This window comes from Monodelphis domestica, chromosome 1 (assembly GCF_027887165.1).
Source record: "Monodelphis domestica isolate mMonDom1 chromosome 1, mMonDom1.pri, whole genome shotgun sequence".
In the NCBI taxonomy this organism is placed as follows: Eukaryota; Metazoa; Chordata; class Mammalia; order Didelphimorphia; family Didelphidae; genus Monodelphis; species Monodelphis domestica.
Window position 1 is genome coordinate 414,948,623 of NC_077227.1, and position 17,835 is coordinate 414,966,457.

Below are 17,835 nucleotides of genomic sequence, written 5' to 3' on the forward strand. Positions count from 1 at the left end.
TGCTATTTAGGGCTGCGTCATCTTCATAGAGATGATCACAAAGATCCTGATACCTAGTGAGGTCATCAAGAAAGAACATACCCAGGGAAGAAAAGAGCACTTAAGACAGAATCCTGGAGAAAACCAGTTTGTGAGATGTGATATGGATGATTAGTTAGCAAAATAATCTAAGGTATGGTCAGAAAAGTAGGAGGAGAAACAAGAAAGAATAATGTCATAAAAACCTAGAGAGGACAGAATATTTAGAAGGAGAGCGGTCAGTAGTGCCAAATGCAGCCAAGGGGTTAACAAGGTCAAGGCCTGAGAAAGAATTATCGGATTCAGAATTTAATAGGTCACTAACAAGTTTGGTGAGAATAGTTTCAGTTGAAGGATGAGGTCAAAAGTCAAGTCACACTTATAATCTAGTTTTCCTATAATAAAATTAGAAGTTATGTGGCATGCCATAGACTAGGATAAATTTTCTGACAGTGGAATCAAATTTTTGGACCAGGAAGTGAACTCGAAATTTGCTTGAGGGCATTAGATAAAGGAAAAAAAAATATTCTTTGTTCTAAGAGATGGTGGTATATGAGGCTGAGAATTATCTGTTTTGGAGAAATGAGGATTTTTTTTAGCCCAGATTGAGTGGAAAAGAAAGGAAAACATGAGAAAAGGCTTTTTTTTTCTCCTTTTCTAGAAAAAATATAATGAAAAGAAACAAAAAAAACTATGACATTTTATCTAAAAGAGAATGACAGTTTCTATTGTTTTCCTGAGAAAGAAAAAAAAAAGATTTTTGTTGAACAAGAAGTCAGAGGCATCCAATCATTCAGTGAATATCATCCAGCAACAAAATATATCTAACAAAACAATGGCCACCATCCAAGTAGGGCCCAATGGACAGTATGAAGCTAGTGATGAACAAGTCCAACAGAAGTAAAATGATAATTTCACTCTAATGAGCTGACCATCAATGCATGTGTCCTAGATATGTGTCCCACATGTGTATGATTCTCGATACATGTATTATAGTTACATATATTTCTTACACATGTTTTCACTCATGCCTTGCCTTCCATTTTATAATACATGCTTCATAAAACATGCATCCTGGTCATATGTATTCTTTTCCCATGTGATACTCATATATCTACTCTTAAGACTGATATGTGTATTTGTGAGGAAATCCATTCCAAGCTTTTGAAAGTAATGTTTTATTGCTACTTTTAGCATTATACAAGTAAATACTAAAAGAAACAAATAAACAAAAACTGATATTTTTGGCTGACTACTAAAAGCATTCACAAGAGTGGGGGCTCAAAACTAATAGTTTTAAGAGATGATGCATGCCTACAGACAACCCCAAATCTAGCATTGGCAGTCATGGACTTGCCTTGAGAGTTGGAAGATGTCCTGAAGTGCTAAATAATTTTGTAAAAGAAATTGGATCTAAATATACAGATTGTAAAGTATATATACATACATACATATGTGTGTGTGTGTGTGTGTGTGTTCCACAACAATGTAGTTGAAATAGCAGCGGCTTTGATATTTAGTACTTCTGTGTCCACTAGCCAGTTACTTAAGCTTTTCTTTCCTCATCCGTAAAATGATCGCAATAATATATGCACTATAATGTCATAGGTTTGCTCTGGTTTTCTGAAGCTGCAAAATTATAGTCTTTCAGGTTTGGCCAAGGCACAACTACTGTTGACTGAACAAAATGTGAACAACACATTTTAAAGTGCTATAAAATATGGTCTATTTTTATAATGCTTACTGTCAATAATAATGTCCAAATTATATATGTTAATCACTAACATTTATCATCAATAGCATGTTAATAATAATTAACAACAATTTCTTATAATCTCATTAGTGGCAAGGAATATTCTCTATTCTGATATACCTAGCATAAATCTGCCCACTGCCAAGGAGGACTCAGTGGAAACTTGCTGACTTTATCTGATTCAATTATCAGTCACTTAGGAAATTAAGGTATCACAATGGCTCACAGTATGACAATTGTATTTCCAACATAATGATTAGTTTATTTAACTATTTACTTCTGAATTCAGCAGGAGCTGACAGCATATCACACTAATGCTTTCTGAGCCTCAAAATAACAACAATAAATTAGAATATGAAAATAATAATGATTGTATCTGAATTTATTCTTCTGTACTCAAGAATTTATTTTTAAAGAGGTCCTATTTTTTTAAGCTATGCTGAACCTCCATGATGAGACAGTTAAATAAGTGATCAATAGCAGGTTGTGAATAACAGTGTTAGAACTGGCGCTATTTCCTAATTTGCCCATCAATGATATATACTAGATCTGACATATCTAAGTTAAATATCAAACTCAAACTAATTTCCACAAGAAGGGAATACAATTAAAGTAATCAGTTAGGAACTCTGTACAATTTGTCCATTTTTAGAGTATATTTCTTATTTGTTTATTGGGATTCTTGTAGTTTCTTCCAATGTATAGCCACTAAATATATTTGGTAATCCTTGTATGAAATACAAGGGACTCAGATGTAATTTTGAGACTACAGAAACACGGTAACCTTTGTTTAAATAATATTTTGTGTATTTACTTTGTAAAAGATTTTGCTTGCAAAAATCCTAGGATCTAGAGATGAAGGAGATGCTAAAAATCATAAGTCCAAACTTCTTATTTTAGTGACAAGGAAACCAAATTTAGAAAGAAGTGACTTATCTAATGTTTCCTAGCTAAGAAGTAACAGAACTCATGTTAAAACTCAATTTCTCTAACTAACAAATTCCATGTTTTTTTCTGTTACATTATCCCTGCATTTTGCAGAGAAGGAAACTAAGAAGTAAATCCCGAATGAAGAATTTAGGCATTTGTATATGAGGTGGGCAGATGACTCAGTGAATAGAATTCTGGACTTGGAGGGCAGTGAGACTTGCATTTAGCTCCAGCCATAGACATGTATTAGCTGTCTATAGACCAACTGGGCAAGCCACTTAACCTCTGTTTGCCTTAATCTACCAGAGAAAGAAATGGCAAACCACTTTGGTATCTTTGCCAAGAAAATCCCATAGACAGCATGGGAGTCCTGTGGTCCATAAGGTCATGAAGAGTTGGAAATGACTGAACAACAATACATGCCTCAGCATTTCCACTAATTGACGAGGTGACCTTGAACAAATAATTCAACCTAAGGCTCAGTTTTTTCAGGTTAAGAGTGAAGATGTTGGAGTGTATGATAATGATAAAGTAATCTCCCAGGAATGCCAAGTTAGATGGCTTGCTTCTGGTCACACAGCTACTCAGCTTTGGCACTGAGATTCTGATGCTGGTCTTCTTGTCTGGTTCTCTTTCTAGAATACTCTGCTGACTTTACTAAACAAAGAGAAAATTAGCTTTCGGAATCCAAGTACAAATAGAAGCACAATTGGTGCTCGTGGTCCCTCTCCCAACCCCCTTTCCCCCCAACTATTCTCCTTTGTTGGGGATATTAACGGGCACCAGGGCCTTAGCCAAGCAGTGGAAGTATACACATCAGATGTGTCTATGGATATAAAGAACGACCTTCAGGGCCTTTGTTTTCTCCAAGGAGTCCAAAGAAGTGACATTAAAAGTGAGTGATTCGAAACAACTGAAATTTAATTAAAAACAAAATTAAAAGTTGTTCCAAGCCTGATGCTCCAGCCAGCAAGACTCAGAGGAAATTAGTAAATGCTACTAATAGCTGGATCCAATTCACAGGCTTCTAAGAGGAGACAGTCATGAGGAAAGAAGATGCATAATCTCCCGATGAAACAATTAAAGATCAGTTCTGAGAAATAATGACAGAGTCGCCTCCCAAGGCAACAAAGAACATTATCTTTTTTTATGTTTGGTCTATCTGCTGGGCTCCTCTCTCCCATTTCCATTATGGGAAAGTACCCTGAAATTCTCTGAATAGCCTTTATAATAAATGCAGCAGGTGTAGCGGGGCTGGCTTTGGAGGTGACAAAAACAGGGTTCAAATCCTGATTGGGTATTTTTGTATCACATATATGTGGGCAAATCCCTTAGCTTCTTAGTGCTCTAGAAACTCACTAAAGCTGGAGAAAAGTGCCTATCTAGACAGTTTCTTCAAGTGGGATTTTCCTTTATTCAATCAAATAGAGGTTCTCTCCGCATCCCTATCATATAGGCATTAATAGACACTGAGTTCAGAACTAGCCCAATGTAGAGGCAGCACCCAAGCAGTGTTATTGGATGGGCTTTGGACAGACACCTTTGGTTGAAAATTACTCTTGGGACAATGAAGTTGCACAGTGGATAAAGTACCAAGCTTGGAGTTGGGAAGACCTGGGTTCAAATCTGACCTTATACACTTCCAACATGTGTGACTCTGGGAAAGTTGTTTAACTCCAATAACCTAGCCTTTGCCACTCTTTTGACTTAGAATGGATACTATGACATAATGTAAGGGAAAGAGAGAGGGGAGAGAAGAGACAGACAGATAGACAAGAAAGAGTGAAAGAGAGAAAGGAAGGGGAAAATGAAGAAAGGAGAAAGAATGAAAGAAAAGAATGAAAGAAAAGAAAGAAAGGAGGAAAGAAAGAAAGAAGGAAAGAAGGAAAGAAAGAAAGAAAGAAAGAAAGAAAGAAAGAAAGAAAGAAAGAAAGAAAGAAAGAAAGAAAGAAAGAAAGAAAGAAAGAAAGAAAGAAAGAAAGAAAGAAAGAAAGAAAGAAAGAAAGAAAGAAAGAAAGAAAGAAAGAAAGAAAGAAAGAAAGAAAGAGAAAGGAAGGAAGGAAGGAAGGAAGGAAGGAAGGAAGGAAGGAAGGAAGGAAGGAAGGAAGGAAGGAAGGAAGGAAGGAAGGAAGAAAGAAAGAAAGAAAGGAAGAAAGAAAGAAAGAAAGAAAGAAAGGAAGAAAGGAAGAAAGAAAGAAAGAAAGAAAGAAAGAAAGAAAGAAAGAAAGAAAGAAAGAAAGAAAGAAAGAAAGAAAGAAAGAAAGAAAGAAAGAAAGAAAGAAAGAAAGAAAGAAAGAAAGAAAGAAAGAGAAAGGAAGGAAGGAAGGAAGGAAGGAAGGAAGGAAGGAAGGAAGAAAGAAAGAAAGAAAGAAAGAAAGAAAGAAAGAAAGAAAGAAAGAAAGAAAGAAAGAAAGAAAGAAAGAAAGAAAGAAAGAAAGAAAGAAAGAAAGAAAGAAAGAAAGAAAGAAAGAAAGAAAGAAAGGAAATTACTCCCACTCCAGCTTACCCCATACTCTCTGCATCATTACTTGAAATTCTACCATATGTCTACAAAACCTTAAAACTGGAAGGGATCAGAGAATTTCATTCAGGAAGAGGCCTTCAGGATCATCAGACTATAGTTTAGAATTAGAAGGGAACTTGGGAGTCATCTAATTAACTCCTTCATTTTAAAGATAAAAATATTGTGTCACAGAGAAGTAACTTACCCAAAATTATACAGAGATTAAATGACAGAGCTAGGATTTGAAAGTATAATCCTCTGACACATGTGGGGTTCAAGCATCTTTTCACTATATAATGCTCTCTGTCACTACTGGGGTTTTGGGAACCTGGGCAAAGGACTAAATCCCCATTAAGGTGCAAATTGCCATTCATAATTTAGTGTGAGCCTTAGTGTATCTAAGGATCTTTAGGAAGCTGATGGAGAGCAGGAAACAAACATTAACACATTCAGATCCTAGAGAGGGAATAGGTGGAGAGAAAGGAGGTGCTACCATTGAAGGAAACCATAAAGAGATGACTGGATGAGTAGGGACATATGTTACTAATTTTATAATTTTGTAGTGGCTAAGCCTGGCTACATAGGTTATATAAAGACTGTATACCATATGTCTTACTGGTATCACATACTGAAAAGCACTGAATTTTAGAACATAGAAAGTTGGAACACTAGAATCATGGAAGTGGAAAGGTCCTTAAAATGTTAAATCAGAAAAGAATATAGAAAGCAAGAACCAGAATATATCTGAAAGCATAGAATGCTAATACTTGGAGTAGCCTGAACCTGAAAGAGATTCAAAAATCAAGACTGCAGAAGTAAAAAGCCCCAGAGTTCAGAAAATACCATTCTCTTGGAGGCCAGTCAGTTCAACTTCATCTTTTGACAAATAGGAAAAATGAAGCTGAGAAAAATGAAGTAATCTACCTGGGCCATTCTCAATAATGTGTGGCAAAGCCAAGACTAGAACCCATGTCTCTTGATTGCAAATTAATTTCCATTTCCACCCACTATCCCATCCCAAACTCTTCTCCTGCCATTCCTTCCTCCAGAAGTTGTAAATTCTGACATTTTTAATGGATTTACTATTTCACATTAAATTTTTAGAAGGCTGTGCCTTTATGCCAGACCATTTTTTCCCTCTCTTCCTTCACTCCAGGTGGCTCTGCAGGCCAGTGTTAACTCTGCATTTTAAATGATGTCTTACAGAAAATGGCCACCCCATGGAGACTTCAGGAAGCAGCATCTCATACACTTTGGGGGGCATCACCTCCAAGGTGACAGCGAGCTCTTTCCCCCTCCCAACATCAACCCATTTTTAAATGTCACTTTAAATAATACTTAAAAGACTTGAGTCTTCAGGAGTGAGCTGTGTTCTATGATTTGGTGAATTAATTCTGCACAGAGAGCACAGTGACATCTCCTGCTAATAATTGCCATTCAGGAAGGCTTTCTAAAGGTCCTAAGGATATGTGTTCTATGAAGAGTTGTTTTTTTTCCTCCTTCCTGTTTTTTTCTTCCTCTCTCCTTTCTCTTTCTTCCTTTCTTTTGTCTGGGTCTGTCTCTAGCTCTTTCTTTCTGTATCTTAAGGTCTGTCTCCCTTCCCTTTCCTTTATACCTATATATCTCCTATATACCTCCTAGGCTGGGAGGTATATTTCTGTTCTTCAGTTCTATATAGGTGGGTTGCAGAATGCAAACAATAATCACCCTCATGGAAAGGAGGCCAATATAGATGGAAGGATGCCAGGGAAGGGAGAGAAGCAGACTCATCTGAAGAGTTCACTGGCTCTAGGGAGGCTTACCCTCCCAGGGGCTAGGGGAAGAAGGCAGTTCCTTGGCAGAGGTGAAGGTGGAAATGTGTTGTTACCCTGCAGATCACAGATTGAACAGCTGTACAGACTTGGCTTTAATTGTTCTGAGGGGAGGCTGGGGAGGAGAGCCAAACACCAACTCAAACACATGCAGAGCAAGAAGTCAGGGTGATGAGCGGGTTTTAATTATCAGCCCAATCCCTGATCATTCTTGTTTATTTTTCTTCAGTGTTTTGCTCACTCTTTTCATCTGGTCATTCCTTAGAAGCCAAGTCTCCCAGGATTCCCTAAGCCACTTCCTTTAGCATCTCAAAGGTGGGAAAGCCTGCAGAAAAGAGGAGATAGTAGAATGCCTTTTTATTTTTTGACCCTTACCTTCTGTCTTAGAATCAATACTAATTATTGGTAAGGGCTAGGCAACTGGAGTTAAGTGAGTTGCCCAGAGTTTACTGCTAGGATGTTTCTGGGGCCATATTTGAACCCAGGGCTTCCCATCTCCAGGTCTAGCTCTCTATCCACTGAACCACTTAGCTGCCCCAAGAGTATAACTCTTAACCAAGGAGACCCAGGCTCTAAGCTGGTCCCTTTTGATGAAGTTAAGTCTTGGGAGCATGAGGTCTCTGAGGAAGGAATTTTCATCTTCTAAGGAGAACTTGCTTGATATATAAGGAGGTTTTCCTTAGCCTCACATAGACAACAAGGAGTTTGGGATAAAGGGCTAGCCTTGGGATCAGGAAGAATAAGGTTGAAAATCTGCCTCTGCAAATCATTTAATCTAGCTCAGTTTTCACATCTGTAAAATTGGGGAAACTGTACCTGGCTTCCTTATAGGGTAGTCAGGAGGCTCAAATGAAAGAATAATTAAGAAGTGCTTTGTAAGCACAGTAGTGTATGAACGTCAGATATTATTGTAAGATTTTGGTGCACAGAAAGTGCCCATAGATCTGTATAATTTAGAGAGCAATGTATTTTATAATAGAAGAGTTAAGTTCAAATCTCAGCACCACTCCTTTATTAGCTGTGGAAGGTCTATCCTTTGGCTTCTTCACCTATAAAATGAGGATGCTGGCTTCAATAATCAACAAACAAACATGTTTTCATATGCCAGCGCTGTGCCAACTACTGGATATCTAAACCTTATGATCCTGAGATTAAATTGCATAATAATACTAGCTAGAATTTATAGAGCTTTAACATTTGCAAAGTACTTTACATATGTTATATCTTTTTGCCTCTAGGAACAAAAACAAAATTCTCAAGTTCCAAGCCCTTCATAACCTACTTCCCTCTTACCTTTCTAGTCGTCTTACATCTAATTTTCAGGGCACATTCTTGACACTGGGCTCCTGGAGATTGCTCGAATAAGACCATTCTGCATCTAGTTTCTGGGCATTTTCTCTGGCTCACCTCATGCCTGGAACATTCTCCCTCTTCTGCTCCAACTACTGACCTCCCTGACTTTCTTTAAGTCTCAACTAAAATTCCACCTTCTATAGGAATCCATCCCCATTGTTGTTGTTATTGCTCAATAGTGTAAGACTTCTTGTGTTTGGATTTTCTTGGCAAAATATTGGAGTCATTTGCCATTTCCTTCTCCAGTTTATTTTACAGATGATGAAACTGAAGCAAACAAGGTTAAAGAGACATACCGTAAGTGTCTGTAAGTGTCTGGGGTTGGACCTGAATTTATGCCTTCCTGACTCCAGGTCCATCATTGTATCAACTGTATCACCTGGCTGCCCAGAACCTTCCTCAACTCCTTTTAATTCCAGTGCTTTCGCTCTTTATTTTTTCTAAGGATCTCCTAATTAACTTGCTTTGTATATATCTGCATGTCTTCTCCCCCAGAAGGGATGGTATTTTGTCTCCTTTGCATCCCATGTTGGAGGCACTTGATAAATGCTATTTACTGACTGGTCTTTTGGTTCTCAAATCACCCTAAGTGCTAAGAGGTAGACCCTAACTACTACTATCTCCATTTCATAGTGAGGAAATAAGCAAACAGAAGGTTAGGGGATTTGTATACCTAGTGAGTATCTGAATCAGGATTTGAACTCAGATTTTCCTATCTCCAAGGGTCACTAAGTTTAGAATGAGCAAAGCTTTGGCAGACATCACATCAAGGGGTATAGAAAAGGTACTGAGGACTCATTCCTTCACCTGTAAAATGGAGGTGCTCATAATTGCCTTACCCATTTCACAGGATTGTTAAGAGGTTTCAGTGAGAAAGTATATGAGAGGCTATTTTATGAGTATAAAATATTATACATATGTAAATTATCATTATTAAGCATGACAGGCAAGGCTAGAGACTCCCTTACATGGAGGCACTAGCCCAGTGACATTTTTTGCTCATTAATTAGGGCAGCCTGACCCAGACCTATTGAATTTAGAGTCAAGGGTTTGAATCTTACCTACACTACTCTGCAATCCTGGACAGGTAAGCATTCAGAGCCTCAGTTTCCTCATCTGTAAAATGAAGGAGTAGGGGACTAGATCATTTCTTGTTTGTTTGTTTGTTTTTTAATTTAAGGTCATACAGTCCTTTTATTCCCTCTTTATCTCTTTTGTTTTATTTGGGGGTTAGAGAGGAAACTAAGCCTAATTTCTCTAGAATAGCAGCAAGTAGTGGGGGGAGCATGTATATGTCTGAGTCATTCCACCTTCCTGAGCCTCCTTCCACTCCCTGCCACACTCCTCTTCCCATCCCTGAAAGCCAAGATGGCACAGAGCTCACAACAGCAGGATGGAATTATTAACAAGAGGAAATTAAGCTCTCCCACCCCTCACAGTCCTCCACCCCCGGTTCCTGGGAACATATTTCTGGACGCGATCTGCTATCAAAACAGAGAAATTAGTCTCCAATTTTGGACGTCAAACTCAGTTATCCCCTTTTGTTAAGGAGTGAAATTAGTAACAATTCATCCTGGGATGAAGCCAAGCCAGCATCTCAGCATAGAGTGTCATTAAAAATTCCAACCCAACTGGATGTGGAGCCGGCCTTAAATGCTAGAGAATATCACGCTGGCAGAGCATTTTTTCTCTGCTCTTTTTAACCTGGGGATTGGTTGTTATTTAAGGAAGCAATGGCTTGAAGCAGTTTTCCTTCTGCAGTTTAGGGGGCCAAGAGCCCCTAATGAAAAGGTTTTAGGAAAATGGATACCACTTCAGTGATTTCCACCAGCCCCTGGCACCCACTCCTGGGTGTCGTTGAACATGTTGCCCATTAAGTAAACGGGGGAGAAGAGGAGGGGAAAAAGTTTTCACAGTTTATAATTATATTTCCAGTTTCATTACTGATCTCATTTTAATTCCAACAGAAACCTTTCCTCCCTTTCTCCCCACACTCTCACGTATGCATAGTCATTAAGTGTGGGTTGGAGTTCATCCTATTTTCCCTGATTTCAGCATATTAATCTGGTTTATTGGTATTTCATTGCCACCTCCCCTTGGGTGTTCTGAATCTCAGTTTAATTTATATTTCCCCCTCTTTCCAGCACTCTGGGACCAAAGTGGTTTCATTTTCACAGTGAAGTACAATGTTGCATTCAGTAGGACTCTCATCTTTGGGGAGGTAGGGAGGAGCCTTGGAGTAATGGAGCCAACAACAGAGATCAAAGCTGCTAAATGTTGATTTCTTGGCTCCATCACAGATTGCAAAAGCAGCATGGCAACACTGATAAAGAGCCAGCTCTGAAGCTAGGAAGACCTGGGTTCAAGTGTATGTGACCAAGCCTATCTGTGTGGCTGTTGACATTCAGTCCTGTCCATCCCTTGCCAGGCCTTTCTGACCTCAGGGATTCATCTCCCAGTGTCATATGTTTTAGCATTTTTAAGACTGTCCATGATGTTATCTTGGCAAAGATTCTGGTGTTATTTGCCATTTCTTTCTTCAATTGTATGCAGGCAGAGGTTAAGTGACTTGCCCAGGGTCACCTATATAAGTGTCTGAGATCAGATGTGAACTATGGTCTTTCTTTCTCTAACTCCAGGCCCAAAGCTCTATCCACTATCTGGGTTCCTCTTCCAAACAATGGATGCTCCAATCTCTTCCCTTCTCATTGTTGCCACGTTACCTCTGAAATTACAAATTAAAGAACACTGAACTACATAGATTAAATTGATTCCTTCAATTAGGATCTACTTACCCCAATAAAACAGACAAAATAAAAAAATCAAGGGCAGATTATAGCTTATGAATTTCAAATTAAATTGAGTCCTTTAGATCAACTAGTCTAATATTCTCATTTTATAGATGCAATTGAAGCCCATGACTTTCCTAAGGACACATAGATAATAGGTAGCAGAGGTCTGATGCAAATTTAGGACTTCTTACTGAAAATCCATACTGTGTCCACTCAATATATCCATTTGGAAAAGTCAACAGTCTTATCCATTTATTCAATCCAGAAACAAATCTTTATTGTTCAAATAACAAACATGTATTGATGAGGGTGGAGTTAGGTGGCTCAGTGGATTGAGAGCCAGACCTAGAGATAGGAGGTCCTGGGTTCAAATTTGACCTCAGACACTTCCCAGCTGTGTGACCCTGGTCAAGTCACTTAACCCCCATTGCCTAAGCTTTACTGCTCTTCTTCCTTGAAACCAATACACAGTATTGATTCTAAGACAGAGGGTAAGGGTTTAAAAAAAAAAACACCACCATGTATTGAATCTTCATTCTGCTATTAACTCTCCTTGTCACTTTGGTCAAAGTTGAATGTTTTGAACAGGATTACTGTTTCTGAGAAGAATGGGATTAAACAATCCCTGAGGTTCCTTCTAGGTCTAAGGAACTTTCTTTTCTTGGGGTCTCAGTTTCTCATGTATAAAATGGAAGAGTTGGAATAAATGGTTTCTAAGGTTCCTTCACATTCCAACATTATACATTCTATGCTCTAAAATTCTTTTTTTTTAACTTTTACTGTCCATCTTAATATCAATACTGTGTATTGGTTCTAAAATAGAAGAGTGGTAAGGGCTAGACAATGGGGGTTAAGTAACTTGCCCAGAGTCACACAGTTAGGAAGTGCCTTAGGCCAGTTTTGAACCCAGAACCTCCAGTCTCTAGGTATGCTTTAACATTCTATGTTGGGGATTGGAGAATTATAGTCTGAGGACCAAATCTAGGCTATGGCCCTTTTTTTTGTACAGTACAAGAGCTAAGAGTTTTTTTTTAATATTTAAAAATGCAAAATTTATTACAACTATAAAAAATTCTTAGAACTCAAGTTATACAAAAACAAGCATTAGGCCGGATTTCATCTATGACCCATAGTTTGCTGATCTCTCTTCTATGCTATAAATAAAACAACTTCTTTTCTAAATATTCTATAGTTCTGCTAGATTACAACCTCCTTAAGGGCAAGAACTTCATTTTGGTCATTTTTGCATCTGAAATGTATAGTATGGTATTTTGCTCTAGCTGTTTAATAAATATGATTTATTTGTCTAAATTGGATCCTAAGCCCCAACTCCAAGCTAGGCCTTCTGTCCATCATTGTGGAGTATATGAATAAGAATGAGATGTTCCCCATTCCAGTGGAGTCTAGTGATGAGACAACTGGCAGAAGAAACCTGCACAGATTATAGTAATAAAAAACATACTAGTACCAGTTCAGGGGAAAAAATTCAGGACAAATTGTTATGAAATTAAGAGGTAGGAGAGACCAATTCTGGTATGCTGTGATCAGGAAAGATTCCTTGGAGGAAGTGTCACTTGAGCTGATTTTGAATACCACCAAATGATAGGATGCCAATGAGCAGAGATTAGGAAGGAGGAATTTCAGGGGCAGTCAATGATGTGAACAGAAGTGTAGATGAGGTGAGTCACCAGGCCATTTCCTAACAATGGATGGTGTCCTGGTAACCATAAATCATCAAACACTTTCAGTAAAAATCATAGTGGTTTGCAAGTTCTCCTCAAGGTAATTGATGACCACTTTCTATAAAAATGGAAGAAAAATCATAGTGTAAAATTCTTAAAGTACCACAGCTAAGAACCAAACTCCTTAACCATCTAGTCAGGGAACAGCAGAGGGAAGAAAATAACAGAATTTCCATGCTGGAAGAGTCTTCAGGGACCACTGACTTTCAAAGATACCTAGATAGGAATCTCCTCTGTGACTACTCCAGCAAAGCATAATCCAGCTGCTGCCTGACAACCTTCAGAGAGGAGGAACCTCCCATCTCCCAAGGCATATCATTCCATTTCTTTGGACAGCTCTAATTTTTTTTATCATTTTTCCTTGTATCAAACCTCTCTGAAGCTTCTAAACATCGCCCTGAGTTCTGCCCTGCGGAGCTGAACAGACCAAGTCTATTGAATCCCTCTTTCCCATGATGACTTTTCAAAGACTTGAAAAGCATTGCTTCTCTCAAGTATTCTTTTCTCTAAACTTAACATCTGCAGCTCTTTCAAACTGCTCCTCCAATTCACCATCCTGATTATCTTCCCACCCTCCCTCTCCATCCCCCACAACATGCATACCTTGCTGACAAGTTAGTTAGATGCAACTTGTCAACATTCTTCCTAAAAAAAGAGAAATGCCTTCAACATTGCATTTCATTATGACCCTACATGAATCCTACATCCTAGTCAAACTGGAGTTCGTTTGCTTTATCATTCATTCACTCATTCACCCATTAAGCATCAAACCCAGAGTGTCATAGTAGAGGAGTAGCAGAAAAGGAAGAATTTAAATGAGAGCTACTAAAATAGAGGATTTAAAGCTAGAAGGAACAAAGAAATAATCTGAACATTTCACTTTACAGATGACTTTAGGATCATAGATTTAGAGTTGAATGGGGACATCAAGTCCAACCTCTTTATTATACTCTGAGGAAACTGAGGTACAAAGACTTTCTCCAGATGGTGATATGGCAAGTGTCTGAGTTGCATTTAAAACCAGGACTTCCTGTTGCCTCCTGATGAAAGTGACCTCGAGAGGGGAGTGACTCGATCACGATTATGCATATATCAAGCAAAATTTGACAATGAAGGTCTCTGATTCTAAATCTCTAGTACAGAATGTGCTTTGGTGGAATCTTCTTCATCCAAAGTCATAGAGCAAGTTAGAGTGAGGGGAGTGCTTATATCTAGGTCTTTCCTCTAAAGGAGGTAGCCTTTGTTCAAATGCAAGATCCTTGGGGATAGGACTTGTTTTATTGTTTCAATTTATTTTATCTAGCACCTAGAACAGGGTCTGGCACTTAGTAGGAACTAAATAAGTGCTAGCTGATTGACTGACTCATTGAATAGCTAGACTCTAAGAAGGAGATTTGGGTGGGATGGTGGAGATATAATGGGTAACTGTGTACTTATAAAGTCAAATGAACATGGAATCAGTGGTATTTGAGAGACAAGAGGGGAAGGGGGTAGGGAGGGTGAGAAAGATGGCCCCCAAATTGGACACTGGCTGCTGTTGGTATATGTTGTTATTGCCAGCTTGGCTCTAGAAGAGTGTTGTGTCTTGCTGACCTTTTCCATGTACTGTGCAGTATCTATCAATGCAACTTTTTCCTAACATGAGGGCAAATTTCATTTTCTTCCTGCAGACAGGACCTATTATTCAATCAATTCCAATTCCTCAGTTCAACAGCACTGGCCTTCCTCTCTGATGCTTTGCTTGAGGTTGCCTATGCAGATTCTCTCTTCCCAAAGCAGAGTAAATCTAAATTGTTCTTTTTGGGGTCATGGAGGGAGCTAGGAAAGAGGGGTGAAAGAAGAATTCAGATGCCATGACCACATTTCCAGGAAGGCAGACAGAATTGGGGGAAAAAAGCAAAGAAGTATTTATTATACATTTATTATTGGAAAAGGAAGGAAGGAAAATTTTAGTATTGGGTGCTTGACACTATGCTAAATACTTTAAAATATTATCTCATTTAATCTTCACAAGAACCCAAAATGAACTATTATCCCCATTTTACAGCAGAGATAACAGAGGCAAAAAGAGATTAAGTGACTTTCCTAGGGTCACTCAACTACTAAGGATCACAGACAGGATTTGAACTCAAGTCTTCCTGACTCTAGGTCAAGCACACTATCTACTGGGCCACTCCATCAGCTATGGAATCTAAATGGCCACTGAGACCCCTTTGAACTCTGGAATGCTATGATTCTCTAAGCTAAATTAACAGTAAACTCCTTTTACTTGCTTCATTACCTAAACTTTTGACACTCTGATCCAATGACCTATATTTTTACTCTTTCTCAAACCCAGACCTGCTTTCTTAGTTTTAGACTCTTGCTTGCCTTGATCTCCAGTATTTTCATGAGTTTTAATGAAAACCCATTTTCTAGTTATGTATCAACATTTCTGCTGTGTTGTCATTTCCCAGACAACATGACAGTCCCATACTATTGTAATCATTTATAACTGCAAAAGTGTAATTGGGTGCTTTTGAAGCATCCAGGATTTAGAGTCAGATGACCCAAGGTTGAAGCCTGGTTTTGATTTTTATTAGCAGGCTAAATGACTTTGAACCAGTCTCTTCCTGTCCCTGGCTCTGAAATTCCTCATCTACAAAATGAGAGGACCAGGCTAGATGCTCTTTAGAGACTCTTCTCACTTTAAATCCTTATGAGCCTATGAACTTAAGAGAAGTCAGTATTAAAGCATTTCTTTTCAATAATGCATTGGTGCTAATGGGAGCACAGCAGCTGATGGGAAGTGAGAGGGGGTGGTATCTGGATGCTACTTTAGAAAGAAACACATTTTAAAAATGTATAATATTTATACCTATATTTAACATAATATACATTTAAAATAAATATTAAAATATATACATTTTAAAGGAAATACAGTTCTATTCATCACAAGTGCTTTGAGGAAATCCTAACTAGATTAACAACTGGGGTGCCCAACACAAGTTTTTAGGGGACCTGATTCATTGAGCACATAAACATGATTAGCAAATAGCATTACTTTTTGGGTTTGCAAACAGAACCTTTCAAATTGTCTTAAAATTGTTTATTCACAAGTAATTTAATAATGACCCCTGCAATCCTATTTCTGGTAGTCATTTCCTTATCGAACCCTTTTAAATAGACAAAGCAGGATGTAAAATCAGGTCTAAATCATCACTTTCTTCATCTGTCCAAAGAGAGTGTCTAATCTTCAAGGTTCTTCCCAGTTCTCACATTTGTAGGTTTTTCAGATCAGACAGATCTAGAGATGGGAAGGGTAGTAGAGATCAGCTAATCCAAGAGTTCTTCACTTTTTTTTATGTCCTGGCCCTGTTTGATAATCTCATGAAACCTGTGAACTCTTTCTCAAAACATTATTTTTAAATGACCAAAACCAAAATTCATAGGATTACAAAGGAAATCAACTATTTTGCTTTACAATGACCAAAATGTAAAAAAATAAACCATTAATAAAGTTTATTTCCATCAAAAATCATAGAAATATTCCAATATCCTCACAAAGTAAATCAGGAACCTACAGCCTCAAGCGATTAAGGGATGGCCAAGAATTTGAACCTAGACTTTCAAGGTAATATGACAAAAGAGGTATAAAACAAATCAAACCAACTCTACCACCACCACCATAACTCCAGTGGGTGTGGAGTCAGAAAAACTGAATTCAAGTTGTCTCTGTGACATTTGTTATGCACTTATGGGAAAGTCACACCTGAGACTCAATTTCCTCATTTGTACAATGGAAAGAGTACATGCACAATACACCTATATTCTAAGAAAACACTTCATAAATCTTAAAACATGATGAAAATGTGAGCTAATAATATTCAAACTAAGGTCTTTCTAGTTTTGGCATCTTTGTTCTAACATCTGGAAGCTCTAAGGTCACTTCCAGCTCTGACATTCCATATCCTTTGGCCTAGAACTCTCTGTCTTTTCGAAAGTATTTCCCAGCTCTGATGTTCTCTAATTCTAATCACACATTTTCAATGAATGGCTTTGCATTAAGGAGGCTTTGATGGTTCAGAATCAATTAAGGCTGTCCCTTTTTTTCCCCCTGAATTGGAATTTCAAGATTGGGTCACACATGGAGAACACTTAACTACTCTTAGCTGAAAGGTGTTATGGGGGTTGAGGGCACTGTGGCTGCCTTAAGTACTCACTGCTTAGCTCTTACCATCTGCGATGAAGTGCTCTGGTACATGGAGCGTCACCTTCACAGTCAAGGGGCAGGACAACTGATTCCCACACACCATGGCCAGGACACAGGAGCTCACTGCAATCAATGTGAGGGCAGTCTTGTTCACGGGGCTTTTCAGTAGACCTGAAAATCATCAAATAAATTCAATCATATGCAATAACTTACTAAGTCAGGAAAAACAGTGGAAATATTTTGAGATTTTCAATAATGAAGGTTTAAATTTAAAGGAAATGGTGGATCCCTAGTTTAAGCCAGAAAATTTAAGTTATCATAATATCAGTGGATTTAAATTTGGAAGGGACATTATAGATTAAACCCTCACATTTTAGAAGAGGAAAATGAGGTCCAAAGAAGAGACTTAGGTTACAGAGAACACATAGAAGAGCCAGAATTCAAATCCAGATCTACTGACTCCATTTCAAAGGCTCTTTCTACTTAATAGCTGATTTCTCAAATATCCTGATGAAATGGGATTTATTAGATAAGAAGCCAAGTATTTATTAAATTCCACCTGTATACTAAGGCATATAACATCATGGAGGTGATTTTTGTGTTCCAAGGGCCAGTAATTCCATCAGGTAGCTGCCAAACAAGCCCAGAATTTTATCTGCTTCTGTGTAGAGTGAGCCTCTCCTCCCCCCACTGCTGTGTTCTTCTTCCCTTTAGATAGGCTTTTATCAGGAGTAGCAAGAG

General features: G+C 38.2%; 1 protein-coding gene across 9 annotated transcripts in view; it reads right to left on the bottom strand.

The window, feature by feature from the left end:
* Positions 1 to 17,835, bottom strand: part of ASTN2 (astrotactin 2) — a 1,150,327-nt gene that overhangs the window by 701,897 nt on the left and 430,595 nt on the right. For 8 of the 9 annotated variants that reach the window (XM_007474538.3, XM_007474537.3, XM_007474541.3 and 5 more), the window contains one exon: positions 17,119 to 17,265. In XM_007474538.3, the coding sequence (XP_007474600.2) occupies positions 17,119 to 17,265 (147 nt within the window). Of the gene's footprint in view, positions 1 to 9,429; positions 9,485 to 17,118; positions 17,266 to 17,835 lie in introns of those variants that run through there. The other variant, XM_056822220.1, reaches the window with a different exon arrangement.